This window comes from Sciurus carolinensis, chromosome 1 (assembly GCF_902686445.1).
Source record: "Sciurus carolinensis chromosome 1, mSciCar1.2, whole genome shotgun sequence".
NCBI lineage: Eukaryota > Metazoa > Chordata > Mammalia > Rodentia > Sciuridae > Sciurus > Sciurus carolinensis.
Window position 1 is genome coordinate 96,275,081 of NC_062213.1, and position 23,828 is coordinate 96,298,908.

The 23,828-nt window shown below is 43.3% G+C and overlaps 1 protein-coding gene across 1 annotated transcript; it reads left to right on the forward strand.

Moving 5' to 3' along the window:
- Positions 1–12,452, forward strand: Pglyrp4 (peptidoglycan recognition protein 4). The gene is given in 10 exon segments (XM_047567027.1): positions 1–268; positions 801–914; positions 1,938–2,045; positions 2,698–2,899; positions 4,738–4,856; positions 6,113–6,265; positions 7,279–7,477; positions 10,584–10,684; positions 10,687–10,701; positions 11,803–12,452. Coding segments are annotated over 9 exon segments (1,125 nt in total). The 5' UTR covers positions 1–268; positions 801–865; the 3' UTR covers positions 11,982–12,452.
- The last annotated feature ends 11,376 nt before the right edge of the window (positions 12,453–23,828 follow it).

Below are 23,828 nucleotides of genomic sequence, written 5' to 3' on the forward strand. Positions count from 1 at the left end.
GCCAGCTCTGAGCCTCAGACCTCTGTCCTGTCTTTTGTTAGGGATCCCAGGCTTTCCTCTTCTCTCTGGGAAGTCAGAGCCTGAGTGGGTCACTTCCAGGGAAGGAGCGCCCTCTAGTGCTGGGGAGAGCGAAGGCTGGAGGAGGCGGCACCAGTTGGAAGAGAGGACAGCGTCTGAGGCCGAGTCTGAAGGAGAGGGAGCTGCCAGCCAATGAGGAGCGAGTGGACTGCACCCTGACCTGCTGGGCCAGGACAGCACCGGTCCACAGGTATTTCTGAGTGTTTCTTCTCCAGAGTCCCTCCCAGGAGAAGGGACTGGACCTCACCAAATGGAGAGTAAGATCAGATTTCCTCTGCCCTGGAACTGGGATGCTCCTTTCCCTCAATTCCTGAATCTCCCTCACTTGGTTCTGTCCCCAGCTAGAAAGTAATTCTCAGCAGTGGACTCGTCTAGGAGAGTTTGGATTTCTTGGTTGAACTGTTTTTGGATCTTACTTCCCTTGTTTGTAGAAATGGGGGTTAACAATCCTACCTTACAGAAATGGTGAGCATTAAAAAAGATTGCATGTGCAGGTGCCTAAACAGGCCCTGCACACAGTAGGTATTTGATGAAATTGAGTCGCTGGGGTAAAAAGACAAGGATGTTGGCTGTGGGCAGGGGCACCCTAGAAAGCATGAGCCTCAGGAGGCCCGCAGTGTGACAGGGAGACAGACAGGGGTACTGCATAATCTGGGTGGGGGGGTGTGCTCCATTTGCAGAGTCAGCATAATAATCATGTTAACTGTCAGTGTCTCTCCCAGGGCCACTGCTTTCCTTAAGGGCTGCTAAACCCAGTGTCCCAATTAGTGTCCTGGCACATGTAAGGATGCTGCTCTGGCTTCACATCTTCTCTGTTTTGGGTCTCCAATCCTGTGGTAAGTTTTCTTTCTCTGGACCAAATACTGAAATAGAAATTCCTAAAATGCTTGCTCTTCCCTAAGTTGAAAAAATAGCTTTATACTTAGAGCATAGAACTTGAACTCTCTAGACCTGGATTCGACTCCTTACCCTGCTTCCAATAATGATTTCAAATAAGTTATTCAGTTAAGTCTTAATTTTCCAACCTGAACATTGACATAAGGTTACCAATCTCTTAAACTTATTGTGAGAATCAAATGAGATAATGCACGCAGAGGACTTAGAACTTGGAGAGTAAAAGCAAATAAACTGGAACAATATATTACTAGTACATCATTCAGAGTCTGACTTGACTTAGGTTTTTGCTTGTCAAAAAAAAAAAAAGTTCCTTGGAAAGAACACATTTTTAAAAAGAGGAAAAAAAAAAAAACCCAATTAACCATATCAAGATCCTAAAACTAGAAAAAAAAAAGGAATAAAAAAGTTCCTTGGGGGTAAGAATATCAATCACTGGATGCAAGTCAGTGCCCTGTCCCCAGATCTCACTGCTGTCCATCATGGACCATGGAGCATGGGTTAGCAGACGCCCTCCAAATCAATCAGGCACGGGCTTGCTTCATGCAGATGAACCTAATTGCTTCCCCACACACTCTTTCTCAATGTTCCATTAGCTAAAATTCACACAGAAGAGGATTTTGTGGTTTGGAGGTGCCCAAATGCACTTCCAAGTTGTTTTTGCGAATCGTGTGTGTAGATGCCCCTCAATGAGAATAGGCTATTTCTGACTCCCTGTCTGTAACTATTAAGTAACACCTGGGGGCTCACCTGGAGTTGATGTTGGAGAAAGCCATGCCTTCTTCTGCTATTGGAGGTGGTCCTCTGGTTAGTTCAGAGAGATTTCTTGGAGGTGGCTTGGATATCTGGGGAGGCCAAGGGGCAGTGGAGAGGGGGTGGCTCTTTCTGGTCAGAGCCTGTGCCACTGGGATACCTGGTATTGGAATTCTTTGAAGTTTGATGCACAATGGAATATTCTTTTGCAGCTGTTTCCTCCTGGGACAAAACACAAACAAAACAGGTGTCAGAGGGTCTGCAGTATTTGTTTGGCAACATCTCTCAGTTCATTGAAAAAGGCAAACTAGGTTTTGATGGTGAGGAATCTTGGGGATTGACTGGGGTTTCTTATGTGGCTGGAAACGTGTCTCAGGTCTGCACAGCCATGTGACACTGGGACAGGGGCAAATGGGGTTAAGTAGAGAGTAACCCTGGCCAACCACAGCCTGGATTTCCCTAAGTCCTTGGGACATAGGGTTGGTGTCAGGGGGAGATAGAAACCCTGACCTCAGGGAGGAGATTGGGGTGGGGAAACTCAGCCCCTGCCTGGAGGGAGTCTCCAGGCCAAGGAGGAGGTACAGCCCTCCCAGGTTCAGTCCTGAGGTGCAGCCCTGCTCAGGACTTTCTTCAGGAAAGTGGGTGAGATAGAAATAGAGATGCTCCGTGAAGTAGGGGCCTGGGCAGAGCAGGGGAGGAGCTGGAAGGTAGTGTCTTATTGGACTGGGGTTGTGTGGGGATCAGGCAGTGAAGCATCGAGGCTCCCTGACTGGATCAGACTCTGCCTCAGGGGTGAGATGCAGCTATGGGGAAGAGCAGGGGTGGGTGTGCCTGCCTGCTGAGGGCTTCCTCCTAATACTCTTCCACCACCATGGGGCAGATGCAGCCCAGACACATATGTGCAGCCCAGGTAGCTAATGGGCAACCACAGGGCAGGACACACCCAGTGACGTCCCATGGTTTCCTCCACAGATGTCTTCACCATGGTGTCTCGCAAGGAATGGGGGGTAGAAGCTGTTGGCTGCAGCTCTCAACTGACCATGCCCGTGGATGTCCTTGTCACACATCATGTCCCTGGGCTAGAGTGCCATGACCAGGCCGTTTGCAGTCAGAGGCTGCGGGAATTGCAGGCCCATCATGTCCACAACAACAGTTGGTGTGACGTGGCCTACAAGTAAGCGCTGGAGTGTGGGTCTCAAGGCACATGGCCAAAACTGCTCTCCCAGGATTCTTCTCCCATTCCTTCTGTTTTAGTCAGCTCTTTGTTCCTGTGACTGAAATACCTGACAAGAGCAACTTAGAGGAGGGAAAGTTTTTTTTTTCTTAGTCCTTAGGTGGTAGACTCCATGGCTCTGGGCCCAAGTGAAGCAGCACATCATGGGGGAAGGGCCCAGCAGAGGAAAACTACCCAGCTCGTGACAGGGTCAGAAGACAGAGAGAGGAGGAGAGAGCCACAGGGGAGATGAACCCTTCCAGGACATTCCTCCAGTGACCTGCTCCTCCAGCCACCTCCCACCTGCCTATATTTACCACCCAGTCATCAGTCTGTTGAATCTAGGATGGGCTGATTAGGTTATAGCATGTGCAATTCAATTTTGTTACCTCTGAATATTCCTGGTTTAACAGGAGCTTTTGGGGAAAACCTTATGTCTAAACCATAACACCTTCTCATTCATTTCCCTCATTTCTGGGTTGTAGTTATGTAGGTCTTATAATGAATAAACTGTTTAAAACCCTTATAAAATCCTAGATCCTTTGGAATTTTCCAAGAGGTCCCTGCCTTTCTGAGAACTCCCAAAAGAAAATAAGGACAGTCAAATGATAACTAATTTTCCTACCCACTCCAACTCTGGTTTGCCCAGCACATCACAGGTTACAGATGACTTCCTTGTCCCTGAGTGCCTTTACTCCTCAACAGCTCTGAGTTTGACAGAACAGTTGTCTCCACCTCTCTAGGTAGGAAGATAGGGAGGCTGTTTGATTTTCTCAAAGCCCCACAGCTGTGGAGTCACAGAGACAGAATTGGTTCAAAATCATGTCTTTGCCCCTGGCACGCTCCACCCCACCACATATACCTTGATGGGGCCGTCGTCCCATCTGTTGCTCTAAGAGCCATCTAGGAGACTCACATCTGACTTTGGCCAGATATGAACAGTTCCTATGCATGATGATGGCTTCTGCCTCAGTGTCCACCATACTTCAGGCTTTCCCAAAGTCCTCGATGGTGAGGGGAGGCAAGAACTGATAGAATTCTCCCTTGGCCCCTAGCCCTTCTGAAGGACAGTTCTAAAATATGCATACACAGTTCCTCAGAAGGACTTGGGTGGGGTGGGTGATGGCAAGGGGTGGTCACTGCAAAGCCAGCCCAGTGTGCACACTTTCTTTGGTTTATCCCTGCTCTCTTACTCTCTCTACTCCCTCACTTTGGCTTCTGGGATCACTTCTCTCACTTTGGCTTCTGCTTCTGTGTCCTTGTCTCAGGTGCCAGGTATTTGCAGGACAGTTACCCTGCAGGGAGAAATCAGATAAATATCTGGTATGATGATTACCTGGGCACTGTGCATTTTGGAGGAGGGAGAAGAGCCACAAGAAAGTGTGGAATCTGAGAACTCTAGCATTGTAGAGTCCGTGGCCAACCACTTCCCAGATTTCCCTAAGTCCTTGGGACATAGGGTTGGTGTCAGGAGGGGATTGGGATTGGGTCGGTGTTAATTACTGTGAAGGTCCCAGGACCTCTCCTTCCTCTGGGATGAAGGAAGGAAGTTGTTTATATACAACTCCAGTCTCTGAGCAAGGGATGGGGGAGGTAGGGAGGCTGGAGCAGGTCCTTTAGAATGTTAAGGACTAGAATAAATGACTTGGTCTTTCCATTGTTTGGAAAGAATCCATGTGGATCCTTTTAGTGAACACGGCTCAAAAACACTTCTCCATTTTGAGCCTGGGTAAGTGGTTTGCTCTCTCAGGGGTGGGCTACAATGTCAGTCACTAAACATATGTTTCCTTGCTGCACAGCTTCCTGATTGGGGATGACGGCAGGGTGTATGAAGGTGTTGGTTGGAAAGTCCAAGGCTCGCACACCCAAGGCTACAACAACATTTCCCTGGGCGTCGCCTTCTTTGGCACCAAGGAAGGTAATGACCACCCCAGCTGAACCTTTTCCAGATTCCTTAACACTCAACACTGCAGCTTCTTAAACTTCTCTGAAGATCAACTCTTGGAATCCTCTTCTCCCTGACCTCCATACATGGCTTGGTGAGGATCCTTCTCCAACTGCTCTGACTTCTTTCTCTGTCTCCAAGTAGCTCCTCTTCTTCTAGGCATCTCATAGGTAGAGTTGCTCACTGATCTTCTCTCTGCAAGCATGTTCCCCTGCTCTCCTACTGGAAAGATTAGGAATTCATCTGTCACCTCTGTGTGAATGACTATCCTGTCTTCCTCTAATGTCAACTTTCTGTAGCTGCAGACTGTACCCCCCAGATTCCTGCCTGACACTTTCTCCTTCCATCTCTCACTCCCAGATTTTCCCTATTCTCTGACTCCACTTTCTTCTAGTCTCTTGCTCCAAATACCTTACTATCTGCCTTGGAACATACATTGTCTGTCCAGGACCATTTCATTGAATTTGTGCAGCCCTTACCAGTAACAAGATCTTGAAATCCTAGTTGTTCATTTTCCTTCCCTACTCTTTGAGATTGTCCAGGTGAACTTCACAATTTCTATTACCACAGAGTGCAGCCTGAGTTTCAGAGAAGTAAATAACTCAAAGAGACACAGCCATAATACAGAAATCAGAACATGAGTCTATTTCCTCTGCTGCCAACTCTAGGGTGATTTCCAGCATGATAGAGAACTCACCGTGTTCAGCCTTTTGTTTATTAATTGATGAGTGAATGTATTTGTTTATAGATTTTGGACTACTTATTGCTTTTTGTTGGCTTGGGATTTTGAATGTGTTGCTTTTTACGGCCTCAAGTTCCTTCACATGAATAATGGGCTTAATAGTAGCTTCTACCTTAGAGGTTTGTGATAAGGAATAATAGGAGTAGGTGGGTGAAGAGCCTGGCTCGTGCCTGTGGGGCCCTACTGACGGGAAACCCTGGCCTGAGCAGGCCAGTGCTGTTGGGTGGTTACTGCCTCTGAGCTCTCTCATGAACGGAGGGGGTGGACAAATGAAGTCCTGGCAGGTCATTGGGAAAGGACTTCATCCTGGGCCAGGGAGAACTCTGTCGTGCAGACCCTTGACTTTGCCTCTCAGACCTGGGGGATGAGCTGACTCCTGCTTCATTTCCTCCAACACCCATGCAGGAACTGGCAGGGTGTCCCATCTCCATACAGTTCCCCTAAAGCTCAGATCAGACTGAGATTACCCACAATTGCTCTCTTCCAGGCCACAGCCCCAGCCCTGCTGCCCTGTCAGCCATGAAAGACCTAATCTCCTATGCTGTGCAGAGGGGACACCTGTCATCTGGATACATCCAGCCACTTCTTGTGAAAGGCGAGAACTGCTTGGCTCCTCTGCCAAAGGCAAGTCTGAAGGAAGGTGAGACCTCCAACCTTTCTGGGTTCCATCCAGAATCGCTCCTCACTAAATTCAAACACCACTGGGGTGGGGGTGACCTCTCCACTAGGCTCTCCTCCCATTTCTCTTGTTAGACAACTGGTCACCCAACTCTCTGACATTTTGGGGCTGGCAAACCTAGAGAGGGACCCTCCAGGGCACCTGTTTACCCCTCAGATTTCTAGAGTGGTAGAGCCTTTGCATCAGGGTGGTGTTATATATGTGCACTCGTTTCTTCATTTGATAAACATTTACTCAGCACCTACTAGACCCTCAGGATATACCAAGGATCAGGAACATTGAAATCCCTGACCTCGTGAAGTTTCAACCTACAGGGCAGAGAAAGACAACAAACAAACCAGTAAAATACTTGGTGTGTTATATGGTGAAAAATGCTAGGGAGGGAAAAAAGCACAGAAAGGGATAGGATGTTTAGACACCTATTTATATATTCCCATGCTTATATACAAACACATTTCTGAATGCAAAAAGTAGAACAAGAAGCTGGGCATGGTGGTGCACACCTGTAATTTCAGCGATTTGAGAGGCTGAGGCAGGAGGATTGCAAGTGTGAGGCCAGCCTCAGCAACTTAGTGAAACCCTGTCTGCAAATAAAAACTAGAAAGGACTGGGGATGTAGCTCAGTGGTAAAGCACACCTGGGTTCCATCCCCAGTACCAGCCCCCTCCCCACAAAAGTAGAACAACACAACTTCGGAGGAAACTTATGTAGATTTTAAAGAAGAGTCTAGTGTAATTGAGGTGATAAGGTAGACACTATTTTGGCTTTAACAAGCAGCACATCATGTCTACATTCATGTCCTGCTGCTGAGACACAGCTCCTGAGTCCCACCGTCAGGGTCGGGTTGGAGGCCTGAGGATGGCGGGATGTTTCAACATCCTGAGGATTATGGTGGCATTTGGTAGTCAAGTGGTTGACCTGGATTGGCTAAATAAATTCTCCATTACTATTATTATTTTTTTGCCCTGCCATAGCTTGCCCCAGCATTGTCCCTCGGTCTGCTTGGGAGGCCAGGGAGACCTACTGTCCCAAGATGACCCTTCCTGCAAAGTACGTCGTCATCCTCCACACTGCTGGGAGGACCTGCAGTGTGTCTGATGAGTGCCGCCTGCTAGTCCGAGACCTCCAGTCCCTCTTCATGGACAGACACCATGCATGTGACATTGGGTATAAGTAAGTGGACCCCAGGACAGAGGTTTCTTTTCCAGTTTCTGGGGGCAGAAACTGAACCTGTGAAAGGAGGGGAAAAAGAAATAATATCTACTGAGTTCTCACCATCTGAGAGACCCTTTAGGTAAGGCCCCATTGATTTCCCACCCAATCCTCGGAGGGTCTTATTTAGGAGTTATCTAAGGGAGTGGTCATGGCCCTAGGCATGTTCTCAGATTATGTACCTCTTTCAAAGGTAGTGTATTGATGTGACCGATGCCAAGATTGTTGAAAAGACATCAGAGGAAGTCACATGTGTGCAAATGGAATCTTTAGAAAAGACAATCTCAGGGTTGTGTGTGTGTGTGTGTGTGTGTGTGTGTGTGTGTGTTTCATGTAATTGCTTCCCTCTACTCAGTGACTTAGGCTTTGCCTTCAGTGTAGCCACATCCAGAAGCTTGCTCCCTCTCATGTTATAGTACCATCCTCTGCATCCAGGCTGTAAACCTACCTGGAGAATCTTCCCTGTATGAAGGCAGAGGGAGGGACTGGAGAATATCCTTTGATTTCTCTAGTGCCAAGTCTCATTAAAGAACACACTGACCTAACAGGAGAGGAAACCAATATACTTTCCTTCCTCCCTCCCTCTTCCTTCCTCCCTTCCGTCCCTCCCTTTCATCCCTCCCTTTATCTCTCTCTCTCTCTCTTTCTCCTTATTAAATGTAACCTAAATGGGGCTCAAATTCTGTGACAGTTTTGATCAAATTGTTTCCATTAAAGAGTACCAGTTATAAAACTTGTCACTTAATACTGGCATATATATATACAAAGAACCAAATGGCCCACAAAACAGGTAGAGATTTCTCCAGGATGTTTTCAGAGCTTGCAGATAAGACATTTGGGGCTGCACACTATCAGAAACAATCACATCAATCACATTAAATATTAAGTCTCAGGACAGGACACTGCTAGCCCGTTGCATATGTGTACACCTTAATAAAGGGAACCCCTGCTTCTGAGGACATTCACAGCTTAGCAAGTGGAGCTGGATTTTAGTACCTCCAACTGGGCACCTTTGCTCAGGATGCAGCCTGCTAAGCCTGTACAGGGAGCCTGTCTTAGATGAATTTACCATTACTTCACGTGTGCTTCTGGACTGACTGACCCTCTTCTCTGTTTCCATTTTAGTAACAAACTTTTCAAGAGAGGATAAAAAATTTTTTCAACGTATATCATCTATCAGAACCTCCCAAGTGCTTTGCTAGGTTCTGCCATGAAGGATTGATTACTTAGAGCATTGTTCACTGTGTTGACAGTTGGATATCTGAAAATTAACTATAAATTTGGAAATCCTAAACAGGAAAATAATAGGTTGAGGAGAGGTTACTTACCTTTTATACTCAGATTCCCCAAGGCAGTTACCTGTCTTTTGACTTCTGACTTTCTGTGTCCCTTCTATTATACTTTATGACTGTCATTTTTTCACCTGGAGAGGTCCTGGAGTCAGGATAAACACTTGCTTGTCATAGGAGATTGCCCTAGGCTGTGCTCTGGGGATGCCACTGAATGCAACAAAGACACATTCCTGCCTTTATGGAGCTAGTACTTTAGGGAGGGAGAAAAATAATTAAACAAGTAAGTCTCAATAAGGTACATTAAGTGCTTAATGGGGGACTTAGGTTGCTGGGAAGATGGGTGTGAAGGACATGTTATCTGAGGGAGTCACATATGAACTGGGACCCAAAGACAGAGTGGGAGCAAATTAGAGGAAGAAGAACATTTCAGGTAGAGGAAAAGGACTTATGTGGAAAGACTTGGATTCCAGCCTGATAGCAGTTCCTTGAAGAACTGAGAGATGTTTATCATGAGCCCATATACGCCAAAGAGGGGTGTGGTGGGAAGTGAGCTGGGGAGGCAAGCAGGGGCCATGTCCTGAAGATCTTGTAACTTGAACTGAGGAGGTTGGACTTAGTGCCAAGGGACCAAAAGTAGGATTTTAACATGATAGGCAACATTTTTAAGGAAGACCACCCTGGCTTTTGCTTCAGGAGTGGATCCAGAAAGTGCAAAACTGGAGGTAGTGAGATCTGACGACTGTGTAGTGCAAGGCAAGATGATCTGGTGACACGTATAGGGTGATGGCCTCTGTCATGAGAGAAGTGGAAGAGGTGACTGGTTAATGACTAGGGCGCAGGGGTTGGTGAGTGGCTGGGAGACTCTGCAGACACGTGTTGGTTGAGTGAGTGGGTGGACCAAGGACTGTTTTGGCCTGTGACCAGTGGGCAATGGGTGGCAATGCCTTTCCTCCACGAGGAGACCCCAAAAAGGAGAGTAGATGGGGAGGAAGTGAGTCCAGTTGTGAACCCGTGGACTTTCATGGATGGTAAAGGAGCCAGGAAGTGGATGTGTCTTGGGAGGATGTGTTGCTGAGAAGAGGCTTAACAGAGCAGGATCTTGAGGAACCCCATGGTAAGGCCACAGGAAACTGAGGGGCAGAGAGGGAACAGCCAGAGAAGAAGAAAACTGAGAGAAGTGGTGTGGTGGGTGGAAGTCATGGGAAGAGAATGTTTGGAGAAGGTGAGAGGGGTCTACAGAGTCCAGTGTACCCAGAGGTCAAGCCAGGTAAACCTAGAGATGTGTGCATTGTCCTCAGTGGGGAGGAGGCTGTGGGACAGTTTGGAGAAAGTCGTTATTGGTGAGGTAGGGGAAAGGTAGGCACTGAAAGCTGTCATTTTATTTTCTTCATTGACAGTGAGTTCCTCGTGGGCAGGAGTGATGTGCTCGAGCCAGATGGGCATGTGCCAGCTCATGAGAACTGACTGTTAGGGATTCAGGAATTTTGTGAGCTAGTTGCTTAATAACTGGTAGCCTAAAATCAGCCATTGTGGAAAGTTTCTTCCACAGAACTCTGCAAATACTATAAATCAGGGTTTCCTGCCCCACCAACTGATTTATCAGTACATCACTGGTAAGGATTATGTCTTATTTGTTTCTGTGACTCAGTGCTTAGAATTTAATAGATAATATCTGATAAGAAAAGACATGAATGAATTAATGAATAACGATAAGAAACAATCCCCAGAATGCCTCTCTCTCATGCACATCTCCATTTCCCCTCACTGTCTTCTAGCTTCCTTGTGGGCCAGGATGGTGCTGTTTATGAAGGGGTGGGCTGGAATGTCCAAGGCTCCCAAATCCCTGGCTACAATGATATTGCCTTGGGCATCTCATTCATGGCACCTTTACAGGTGAGTGGATGCTTTGGGCAGTGGTGGTCATTGTATGGTATTTGAGGGAGAAAAGTTTGACTCTGGGGAGGATGACAAAGCCATCAGACTCAGGCATTGTGTTAATGACTGCACATGCTGGAGCTTCAAATCTGATATTTAATTAAGCTGAGTGTGACCAGAGGTGATCCTCAGATGAAATGCTCACCTTAAATTTACCTCCTGCTCAAACAGCCAATCTCTCTCTCTTCCAATACCTAAGGAACACATGAAGCGATCTTTGTGCATATTTTAAGCTCATCCTAGTCAGCAGACACATCATTTCTTGGGTTGCCATGGCAGCAAGTGCACCCTTCACCTTATGTGTGAAAGCATTGATAAACCCTGACTCTGCATTGAGACTGCACACTAAAGATGGTCTTGGACCAGAGCCCTTGACTAGAGTTTTTTATTTTTTTTTTATATTTAGGTGTTTTTGTTTAATCCCGGAAAGGGAAGGCTATGTCACTGGGGCTGGTTCAGGCTGACACAGAAATGGGAATTCGGTGGGGGCAGGAGTGACCCAGGACCATGCCTGGAAATGGGACTGAAATGGGGTCAGGGCATGTGAAGAAGGAGGAAGCACGTCTGCCGCTAAACCAAGGGTTTCTAGCCTTGGTGCTACGGACATTTCAGATGAGATAACTTTTTTGTTGTGGCACTGTCCTGGGTCCCACAGGTTCTGGGTCTTATGATGTTTAGTACTATTCTTGGCTTCTATCAACTGGATGATAACAGTATCCTCTCATTCCCAATTTTGACAACCAAAACTGTCTCCAGACATTGCCACATGTTCCCTGGGGGAGCTAAACTTTCCCCAGTAAGATAAACTTTTGCAGTGGAAAAGGATTTGCATATTCTTGGAACAATTGCATTTCTACGCCAGGTTCAGCCCTTTTGATTCAGGAAAACTTTTGGCACTGAGGCACTGCAGTCTAGAGCTGGTTTCTGTCTGTCCACTGAGTGGCTGACAACAGTGGAATATACTAGCTTGGTGGTGGTGGTGGTGGTTCTAGGAGTGTGTCCTGTCCTGGGCAGGGCACCCAGCAATCATATGACCAATGGACTGACTATGTTTTGCAGGTACTGCACCCAAAGCCTCTGCACTGGAAGTGGCCCAACACCTGATCCAGTGTGCTGTGGTCAAAGGGTACCTGGCCCCCAACTACCTGCTGGTGGGCCACAGTGATGTGGTCAACACTCTGTCTCCTGGGCAGGCTTTATACAACATCATCAAGACCTGGCCTCACTTCAAACACTGAGGAAGGCCCCAGCTCCTGGGGCTGTTCAACCTACTGCTGGGTCTCTGTCCTCACCTCCACCCTGGGGAGGGGAGCAATATCTGTGTCCCCATCCCCTACAAGTCCCACCTTGTCTCCCTTTCCCACTTTGGGGTGATAATGTCCTCTCCTACTACCATCCTCCAGCATCCTGTAAACCTGGACACTCACAGCCCTCTGAGTCTGGGCCCACTTCCTCTGTCTTCACCTTCCTCTCCCTGGGCACACCTGCTTAGCCTGTGAGATGATGGTCCCCATCAGACTTCTCTTTCCCTTTGTACCTGTCCCCCTGCCTGGTGTGCCCTCCCCTGAGTCTGCCTGGCAACCTCCAGCCCTTGCCCATCACACAGGCCTGGGTGCCCACTCCTTCTCTCAGCTCACACATTGACTTGTACAGATTTGGATGCAGCTGTTATTTAAGGGCTGTAATTATGCACAGCTGTATTTGTTCTCTCTCCCAGACTATGAGTTTCTTTCTTTCTTTTTTTTTTTTTTTGGGGGGGGGGTGCCGGGGATCGAACCCAGGGCCTTGTGCTTACAAGGCAAGCACTCTACTGACTGAGCTGTCTCCCCAGCCCGGACTATGAGTTTCTTTAAGGGAAGGAACTGAGATTGATTTTTTCCCTGTGTCCTGTGTCAGTTCCTTACCAATGTCTGAAATTTAATAGTTGCTTTTGGTGTTTGTTGAAATGGATGAATAGATGAAAGAGTGGAACCCAGTTCCTGAACACTTGGCCAGTTTGCTTCATCATCTTCTCTTTGGGAAGCCCTCTGGGAGAGTGCTCCATTCTACCAATATTCTCTCTTGTCTGAGGCTCAGAGCTGGCTCTGATGGCTTTTCTGTAATGAAGGCTATGTCTTTAGAATTCTGTGTCCCTGTCTCTCCAAAGCACTCTGAGGGAAGGAACTGTGCTCCTCCAGGGGCAGGGAAGAGTTGTTGTGTATGGACACAGTGCCTGCTGCCTGCCTGTGTCTGGCTGGCCCCACTGGGTGCTGGGCACAGCAAGGACCCAGAGCCCTGGTGCTCTGCAGCCCTCCCTGGACTCTTCATCTTACTTGTTGGAAGGACATGAAACATTTACTCTCTCTTGTCCTGCAAAAAAAAAGGTGTGTGTTGGGGGGAGAGTATAAGGAAATAGTGGAGATGAATAAAGGGAATAAAATATGTGTTTTGTCTTCAATATTTTTAGGTCTTCAATTTTGTCTTGTTTTCTTATGTTTTTGTAGCTCTTATAACAGAAATAAATGTCAGAACTCTCAAGATTTTAAAGGAAGTGGTTTGTGCTTTTTGAAGTGCTCAAAGGGCCTCACTTGACCTCAGTCTCCCTGTCTGCCATTTGCCCTCAGACCATCTATATAATGAATGTGAGAATTATTCTCCTTGTTTCCCAAGGGGCAGGGCAGCCCTGAGAGATTCTGAGTCTCTTCTTATCTCACCTAATAGTGGAATGAGGCTGCAGGAGGGAACCTCCTGATACTCATTCCCCCAGGGTCCTGACAACCTCAGTCCTTCCCCTGAAGAGATGAAGGACAAGAGAAGATATTTCTGTCCTACCTTGCTCTCTGCTGAAGGATGTGAATAAAAAGTGAACAAAAAGGAAGAAACAGGTTCTCATAAATGGTGATATGAAACAGGAGCTGTCCAGATTTCTAGGTCTTCACTATTTTGGTATCAGGAGTCAAGGACTTCTCAGTCTTTCCTTGCTTGTTTGGGAGGGAATTTAGCCTCTCTTATGGTTTGGATCTGAATGTTCCCCAAAAGCATGTGTTGAAGGCTTGGTCCTCAAGGCAGCAACATTCAGAAATGGGACTTCTAGGAAGTGATTGGATCATGAGGACTCTAACCTCATCAGTGGATTAATCCATTTGATGGATTAATTAACTGAGTGGACTACTGGGATGAGGTGGAAACTGTAGGCAGGTGGGGTTGTTTGGAAGAAGTGGTTACTGGGAGCATACCCTTGGGGACTAGCTGTTGTCTCTGGCCCCTTCCTCTCTATTTCTCTTTCTCTGTTACCTGGTTGCCATGAGCTGAGCAGTTCTTCTCCACCATCCCTTCGCCCATGATGTTCTGTCCCATCTCAGGTCTAGAGCAAGGGAGTCAACCAACTATGGACTAAAACCTTGGAAATTATGATCCCAAAGTAAATCTTTTCTCTAAGTTCTTGTCCGAAACTTTGGTCACAGCAATATAAAGCTGATTAAGGTAGGTAGACTTTTTCTACTTCTTTCAGCATCTCCATCTGTTTATGCCCTTCTGCAGTCACCAGGAAAATAATTCTTGGTCTGAATTACTGACATTTTCCCTATTCATGCAATTTTTTTTTTTTTTTGTGGTGCTGGGGATCGAACCCAGGGCATTGTACTTGCATGCAATTTTAAAACACTATTCTTCCACATACTGTCTCAGTAAAATAAAGTGTTTGCTAGATGAATGCAGCTTCAGGGTAAAATTTCAGGTGCTACAAACAGATGACCTCCTATAAACCCTTGCTATAAAGAAATTGCTTTCTGGCTTCTTGTGTTATCCCTGAACATTTGCACTAGGGACAATAGAAATACGTATCTCACAGGGTTTATGAAATTAGGTATATTACAATGTGTGACCTGTTTGGAAGCAGTGCCTGATATATGGTGATCTTTCAGTACCTGTTAGCTAGTACTGTTTGGTTATTGTCAACTTCATCTGGGCTCTGGGCAGGGCATGCCTTCTTGGGCAGTCACCCCAACTTCCTCTGGTGTAGTCCGGTATGAGCAGGTATGAGTTCAATCATATAAAGTAGAGGTGAAGAGGAGGGGACCTGACCTGGATATGAGGGCATGTAAGGACACCTATGATAAAAGATGAATGGGTAATTGAGGCTGGATCTTTATGGATTTTTGGTGTGTCAGAGATTAATAAAAGATTTGTACATCTTCTAGTCAGTAATTTCCATGAATGGAAGAAAGTTATGTCTTCAAAAAATAAGTTTTATAAATCCAAGGTATACAAAGTTTCTCTGCAGGATCATCCTTATTTGTCAAGTTGTGTGTGGGGTAACTCTATTAGTACAAGAATAGAGGCAGTGTCTTGACTGTGTTTCTGGTGCTATGTTGTGGTCACTGGGTGGGAGCCATTGAAGTTCTTCAAATGGGTCATTCAATCATAAAATGAAGCAAAGCAAAACAGAGGTTTAATATGCACACAATCTAATCAGCACTTTGCTTCTGCTCCCAGGAGAGAAAATGAGTCTGCTCTTTCCATCTCTACATACTGATGATACCTCTGGGAACTTTTCTCTGTCTAGATAGCAATCAATGGCCTTTGAAACCTGGTTTTACCCTCCCCTAAACAGTAGGATGCAGTAGGGTGTTGTTACATCAGATACCCAGGGTGATTGTCCCAGGGTCTTATCCTTTAGCTCTGAAGGATCAGAGACTCTTTGCTGAAAGTGTTCACTAGACCATGGGAATCAGAACTGGGTTCTAGATTTGGCTTGGGCCATTTCTAGAGCTGACTAGACTTTTCAGAGACTGTATTATTATGAGCCTCCAGGGTCCAGGAAGCTTCTGAATCCAGGTGTGCCTGTTGACCCACCAGTAGGAGAGCCTCTGCTGTTCACGTACATTGATCCTTCACTGGAGGGGTCTGAGGTCTGCAAAGAGTCACAGACTTTATTTTATTTAATTATTTATTGTAAACAAATGGGGTACAACATTTTTCTCTGATTGCACATGAAGTAGAAGTGTACCATTTGTGTAATCATACACTTACATAGGGTAATGGTGTTTGATTTATTCTGTTAGTTTCCCTTCCCCCTACCCCGAGTCACAGACTTTAAACCTAACTCCTTCAAGAATATATTCCTACCCATTGCCTCCTTATCTCCTTCCTTCATTCTAGGTCACTTCCAAGGTGCTTTCTGCAACCATATTATCTGGCATTATTGTCTGTAATTTCCTGATGCTTTCTAATACATTCCCAGTCTACCCACTCCCCATATGCCTCTTGTGCATTAGAAGGTCTCAGAATAGCTAAAGACATATTTAGACCATGGTCCTGCCTTTACTTCAGTCCACACAAAGACCTGATCATCCCGCTGGCCTCTAGGCTGCTTTAACGGTCACACAGAGAACACTCCCATCATTTTGTTTCCTTTAACTTTATCAACTTCAACTGAGCCCCAGTCCTGGAGCTCATCATTGCTGGCCCTACATCAGCTCTCAAATTGAGAACACTGTAAATCCCTCTTGTATCCCCAGTGTCTTCAGATATTTCTACATCTCTTAGTATTTCACTCCTTGCTGAGGCCAAGCATGAAGCCATAGGGTGGAGACCCATTTAAGGGCCTCAATTCTGGCCTTAATAGTCCACCCCCCCCCCCCCTTAAAATTTCTCTTGCTTACATATTTCACCTCATCATTGTAACAATTCTTGGTGTTTGAGCCTGTGTCCCACAAGCTATTATTAACTCCTTGAAAGTGAACTGATTCTCATGTTAGTTGTTTTGGGAAGATGAACTTTGCCCAAAGTAAACCCTGGTAGTTGTGTGCAGGGTAATGGAAGGAATAATGGTTTTGATATGAAGATATGAGGAAGATCAGGGCAGCTGGGAAATTTGGGAAATCTTAGTAATGAAAAAACGGACTCAGAGTCCTCAGTCTACACTGCTACCTCCTAATTAAAGACAGCCTTTAGCTCTTGGAATGATTCATCACATGAAGACTTCATTCATCTATTCTTTCATTCTTTCAAAATATTTTGTAGTGTGCTATTCTAGACATGGTGATAACACTTAGGATAACAAAGTTAATAAAAACTCATGGCACTCTGGGGGCTAAAGTCTACCAGGGAGCCAGGCATGAAGTAAATTGCCTGATAAATTATGAGATAAAATATTAAGGAGCATGATTCTACTGGTGTGCATGGACAGTCTCTTTGAGAAACTGATGTTTCCGCAGTGACTTCTGAAGAAGTAGGAATTGACCAGTGATAAATAGAGAATTCTTGGGTCAAAGAAGGAATTGCAATGAAAACTAGAGTGTATTTTGAACTGAATGATAATAAAACTATTCCACAAAAACTTTCGTGGATACAGCTAAAGGAATTATCTCATTAAATGCAAATATTGGAAAAAAGGAAATTAAAACTAATGAGATAAGATTTAATCACAGGAGACTAGAAAACAAGTAGCAGCATTAATCCAAAGAAAGTGAAAAGAAGGAAATAAGAAAGATTAATGAATTTAATTAAATAGAAAAGAAAAACCAAATGTTATTTTCAGAAAAGAGTAATTGATGCGTTCCCAATGGGTTAACTGAGAAAGAACAGGGCCACCTGGAACTGATGGGGTGGGAATACTCTGAGCTCCTTACAAGTCATGCACTAATGGCAGTATACCTTGAGGGCCTCTGGGTCCTCAAAGTGGGTGGTGTTTGAGGATAAGCATACTGTTTGAGTTAGATTTTCATCTCTGGCAAAAAGTACTTCAAGGAGAAAAAGTTTATTTGCAGCTCATGGTTTCAGAGATCAAGTCTATAGATGGCAGACTCCATTGCTCTGGGCCCAAGGCCAGGTAGTACACTGTGGTCAAAGGGCTCAGTGGAAGAAAGCTGCTCCGCTCATGATGCAGTCACAAAGCGGAGAAAGAGAGGAAAGGGCCACAGGGAAGATGCACCCTTTCAGGGCACATCTCTAGTGACCTACTTCCTCCAGTCATGCCCCACCTGCCTATAGTTACCACCCAGTCAGTTCATTCAAAATAGGATGGTCTGATTAGTTTGAAGCTTTCTAAGCATTGTCACCTTTGAATAGTCCTGCATTAACAGGAGCTTTTGGGGGACACCTCATATCCAAACCATGACACATACATAACTAATGTCAGGAATTAAAAAGGAGACATTACTGAAGATCAGTAAAGAGATGGTGAGAGAACATATGAATAGCATTATTTGATAGAGTTGAAAACCTATACTAAATAAATTCCTGAAAAAGTGTACCTCATCAAATTTTATTTCTTCCAAGAAGAAATAAAAACATGAATTGTTTTATAACCACTAAAGAAATGACATTTATCATTAGTACCCTTCTGCAATAAAACAAAAACAATAAAAAAAACTTCAGACTGAGAGAGTTTCACTGGTGAAGTCTATAAAACAAGTTAGAAATAATATCAAATTGATTGATTGATTGCAGTCTGGGGAATCAAACCCAGGGCCTCACACATGTTAGGAAAGGTCTCTAACACTGAGCTATATTTCCAGCCCAATAATGTCAATTTTAAACAAATATTTTCCATAGTAGCAGAAGAGAGATACTCTCCAACTCATTCTATGAGGCAGCACAATAAAAATACCCTCTATTAAGGAAAGTTTCAAATATATATAGATTAATATAGTTAACATATATGTACCAATTAGTTGGCTTCAATAATGAACGATTCATGACTATTTAGATTTCAACAATACTTCCCAACTATTTCTTCAAAAGAAATTCTGTGCATTACACAATTTTACCTGTAAATATTTCAACATGTATCTCTAAAAGATAACTCTGTTAAGAACAGAGCCAATATTATTACCATGCCTAAAAGAATCAATAATAATTCCTCAATATCATTAAATATTTGAGACTATGTTCAAATTTCTCACATTCTTTTTGCAGTTTGTTAGAATTAGCATTCAAATAAGGCCCACACATTGTGTTCAACATATCTTTTAAGACTCTTTTAATCTATAGGCTCCTGGCATCTCTCCTCTCTCTCTCTCTCTCTCTCTCTCTCTCTCTCTCTCTCTCTCTCTCTCTTTCCCTTGAAATTTATTTGTTGAAGAAACTAGGTTTTTTTACTTTAGTTTTCTACAGTATGGGGTTTTGCAAACTGTGTACCTATGGCATAGTTGAACACATCTCTCCACTCTGTAATTTCCTTTAAGGTGGTAGATTCGGGGACTTGATCAAATCTTAATTTAAAAAATTTTGGAGTAAGACCACTTAACAGTGAAATTGGTTTCTTTAACTAAGAGGGACATAATGTCTGGATGTATGCTTGACTCTTCTTTCTGATGTTAGTAGACACTAGTAATCATGTCCAGTAGCCCATTAGGGATAATTGAAGTGATGATACAATAATCCAGCCATTCTAGCTTCATTTATTAGCTGGAATACCTTTAGAAAGAAAATCTTCCCTTCATCAACCATTTGGATATCACAAGACAGAGTGGATACAAAAAACCAAAAAACAAAAGCAAAAAAACACACACAGAAAAATCCAAAATAAAAATACCCCCAAAAGAATAAAGCTCAATTCTTAGAATAATGAATGGGTTCCCCAGTGTAGCTCTGACCACAGTAATGTTGCCTAGTCAACGGCCTCAGAACATCGCAGAATATAACAATAAGCATCTGTTCTTCACACATGAGTCTGCAGAACAAATGTGAAAGAGCTGATTTAGATTTGATTGGTAGGCTTTGTTGGCTACAAGCTGTGTTTCTGTCTGGGTTTAACTCCTTGCTCCAGATTAGACACTGATCAGCCTTGTGTACAATTATTCTGCGGCCCAACTACGTCTGTAAATTCCAAGTCTTTGCTCCTTACTTCCATATTCCATCGACCAAAGCAAGGCACCTGGCCAAGCCCCACACTATTAAGACCGGAGGATACACTGCCTCCACTAGAGCAAGAAGTGCATAGTTGTGGTACTGTCTTTATAACAAATGGCGCTGGATTAATTGTATTTTTCTATAGCAAAAAATAAAGCCTACCTTCCCCTTCACTCTATAAACAAACATCAATGTCAGGTGAGTTGTAGATCTGGAAACAGAAGTGCATTAGAGGATAACATGTTATCTTTATTTTTCATAGGGTAGGAAAAAACTTTTAAGAATGATAAAAACAAACGTTAACACTAAAGAAAATGTTATAAATTACACTGCATTAAAATTAAGAATTTCGGGCTGGGGAGATAGCTCAGTCGGTAGAGTGCTTGCCTTGCAAGCACAAGGCCCTGAATTCAATCCCCAGCACCACGAAAAAAAAAAAAAAAAAAGAAAGAATTTCTATTAATCAGAGAACACTGTTAAGAGGGTGAAAAAGCAAGCCACAGAGTTAGACAAAATATTTGCAAAACACATACATGACAAAAAGATCATACACACAATATTAAAAAGATCTACCATTCATCAGGAGGTGAGATTCCTAGTAGTCTAAGAGCTTTCCTATAAAAATATATATTAGGAAAATTAGCTCTTTGAGAAACTAATTGCAAACAATTCCCCCCATTTCCTTATTTGCCTTTTGTTTTTAGTTAGGATGCACTTTTAATTTTTGGAATATCTGGCATTTTTTATTTTAAGTAGACAATTTATCATCTTTGATAAAATAGAATTCACTTATGCTTTCTCAAGTACTTCAATATTTTTATTTTTTTATATCTATTTTTGATTCATTAAGAGTTTTTTATGGCATATTACATATGTATACATCCAAATATATCCTTTTCTATAGGACTCTCCAGTTGCTTCAATACTTTTTATTGAAAATGTAAACAAATCTGCTTTTGTCTCCATTAGACCTATTTAGCCAGAGTTGTTAAGTTAAACATTCTTTACTGAAAGTTCTTTTGCCAAAATTTCTCCAGTCACCTCTTGATTGGATAAAGATAGCTCCCCAGTAAATTCCTCAGTAAGAGGCTTGTCTTAATGTTTTTTTGTGCTGCTTTAACAGAATATCTGAGACTGGGTAATGTAGACTGAAAAGAAATTTATTGGCTCACAGCTCTAGAGTCTGGAAAGTCCAACACTGAGGTCTAATTTATTGACTCACAGCTCTAGAATCTGGGAGTTCAACACTGAGGTCTTGGTCACCTGGTGAGGGCCTTCTTGCTGTGTCCTCACGTGGTGGAAAGAGGATGGACATAAATGCTAGAGAGTGAACCCACTTCTGTGGGCCCTCTTCATAAAGACTTTCATCTGTTCAAGAGGGCAGAGCCCTGATGACCTAACCATCTCCCATTAGGCCCCACCTCCCAACATCATCACATGGGAGATTAAGTTTCCAATACATGAATTTTGGGGGACACATTCAAACTAAAGTCGTGCTCATGGAGAAGCAATATTTATCTACTTTCTGTACATTCAAAAAATGTTTTTCTGTAGTTTTTATTCTTTGAAGGACAGGTTGGCCGGACACAAGATCCTTGGCTCATACTCTATTTTCAAGGGTGCATGACTTGAAGAAACTCCTCCAGTTCAGTTTGGCTGAGGATGTTGTTGTTGAGAAGTGTAAGGCTGACCTGAATTTTCTCTTTTAAATGACTTGGACTCTCTTAATACTGACTGAAAAGATTTTTTTTTTCCCTACATATTTTAAACATCCCATTACATCTTAGTGTGTAGTATGCCAGCTCAGTTTTCCCAGGTGTAAGGTGTGACCTTTCAATATGTAAAGTCATATTTTCTTGCATTTCAAAACATTTTACTTGAATAATTGTTTAAAACATTTGCTCTTACTTTGTTTGGTTTCCTTTTCTTGGGATATGAATAATATGTATGTTGGATCTCTTTGGCCTGCATTTTAGTTCTGTCATTTTTGCTTTAATCCTTTCCCCCCGATTTTAAGAGATCATGGAAAAATATGTGTAACAAAATTTACCACCTTAACCATTTTAGGCATACAATTGAAGAGACAATAAATATGTTCATATTATGTACAATGTGTCTTAAATCCTTCTTTATCTGTCTTCTCTTTTTCCTATTTCAGTTTCCTTGGAATATTTTGTTTCTTTTCTTTAGAACCTCAACCATGTGTATTTTTGTGGCATCTCTTCCCCCTGTTCTTCCTCTATAAGGGAAGTGGCATAATAATTTCAGAAGTAAAAGTTAATATTTATTCCTGAAATTATTATGTCACTTCTTTTTCAGATTTTCCCATTGTCTAGTTAAATTCTTCTTTGGGGTCATGCTTTGTGATGTTCTTTTATAGAAAATTCTGTTGGAGTTATTTTTGCTGAGTTCCTCTGCCTTTTGTTTAAATTTTTAAAATTTGTTCTAATTGTTGTACATGACAGCAGAATGCATTTATACATTTTGATAGATCATACATAAACAGTGTAATCTCTCATTTTTCTGATTACACATATTGTAGGATCGCATCAGTCATGTGATCATATATGTACATGAGGTATGATAACCATTTTTTCCAGTGATTTTCTTTTTTTGTTAATCAAGTGTGTTTGACATTTTATATTTGAATGGAGACTTCCGTGGGATGTGGCGGTTCTGCCATTTCGTCACTCGTATTTGAACACTGGGTTTTCTTGGCCCCCATGTTGCAGGAGTTACCCTGTGATGTCATGGTTGGATGTGGGAGAGGGTGGGGCAGCTTGTTTCCCAGTTCCTGGGCTGCTTTTCGTGATGCTACTTAGTGGTCGGTTCATTGACTATGCTGTAATACTGCCTTTCTTCTCTTGCACTCTCCAGTCCTTTTCTGTCCACCCCCAGTATCTCCGTGCTCTGTCTTGTTCATTCTCAGACCTGTCACAGCAGTTCCCACTCTGGGAGGTCACCGTGTGCGGATGAATATCCGTGTCTGTTTCCAGGTTCTCTTCTCCCACCCGGAGATCTTCCCCCAGTTCGGCCTCATCATGGCCTTACCATGCACTGCTATGGCCTCTGCATTAGTTTTGCTCATTTGTTCTCCCCCTACATACTTTCATGTAATTAGAAGTCCGTGGATATTTTAATCTAAATAAATCACCTATTAACTACAATTTTTACCTGTGGGAGGAACACCTTCTGTCATTGCATATATGTATGGTGCACAACACTATGTTTTGCTGTAAGTATACATTGTGAAGTGGTTAAGTAAATCTAATTAACATGTATATATTACCTCAGACCCTTATTTTAATTAAATTTTTAAAAATTTGTTCTAATGAGTGGTACATGATGGTAGAATGTATTTTGACATGTTGTATACACATGAAGCACAACTTCTCATTCCTCTGGGTGTACATGGTACAGAGTCACACATGTATATAGGGTAATAATGTCCTGTCTCATTCCATCATCCTTCCCACCTCCACACCCCCTTCCCTCTCCTCACTCCTCTCAGTCCATCCAAAGTTCCTTTATTCTTCTCTATCCTCCTGTCCCATTATGGATCAGCATCCCCTGTCAGAGAAAATATTTGACCTTTGTTTTTTTTTGGTGGGGGGGTTTGACTTATTTCACTTAGCATGATATTCTCCAGCTCCATCCATTTACCTGCATATGCCATAATTTCATTCTTCTTTAAGGTTGAGTAATATTCCATTGTGTATATATACCACATTTTCTTTATCCATTCATCTATTGAAGGGTATCTAGGTTGATTCCATAGTTTAGCTATTGTGAATTTAGTTACTATAAACATTGATGTGGCTGCATCACTGTAGTATGCTACTTTTAAGTCCTTTGGTTAAACTGAGGAGTGGGATAGCTGGGTCAAATGGTGGTTCCATTCCAAGTTTTCTGAGGAATCTCCATACTGCTTTCCAGAGTGGCTGCACTAATTTGCAGTCCCATCAGCAATGTATGAGTGCACCTTTTTCCCACATCCTCGCCAACACCTATTGTCGCTTGTACTCTTGATAATTGCCTTTCTGACTGGAGTGAGATGAAATCTTAGAGTAGTTTTGATTTGCATTTCTCTAATTGCTAGAGATGTTGAACGTTTTTTCATGTATTTGTTGATTGATTGTATATCTTCTTCTGTGAAGTTAGACACTTACTTTTTGGTGGTGAGAACACTTAAGATCTATTTTCTTAGCAATTCTCAAGTGTATGCTACATTATTATTATGATTACTATTT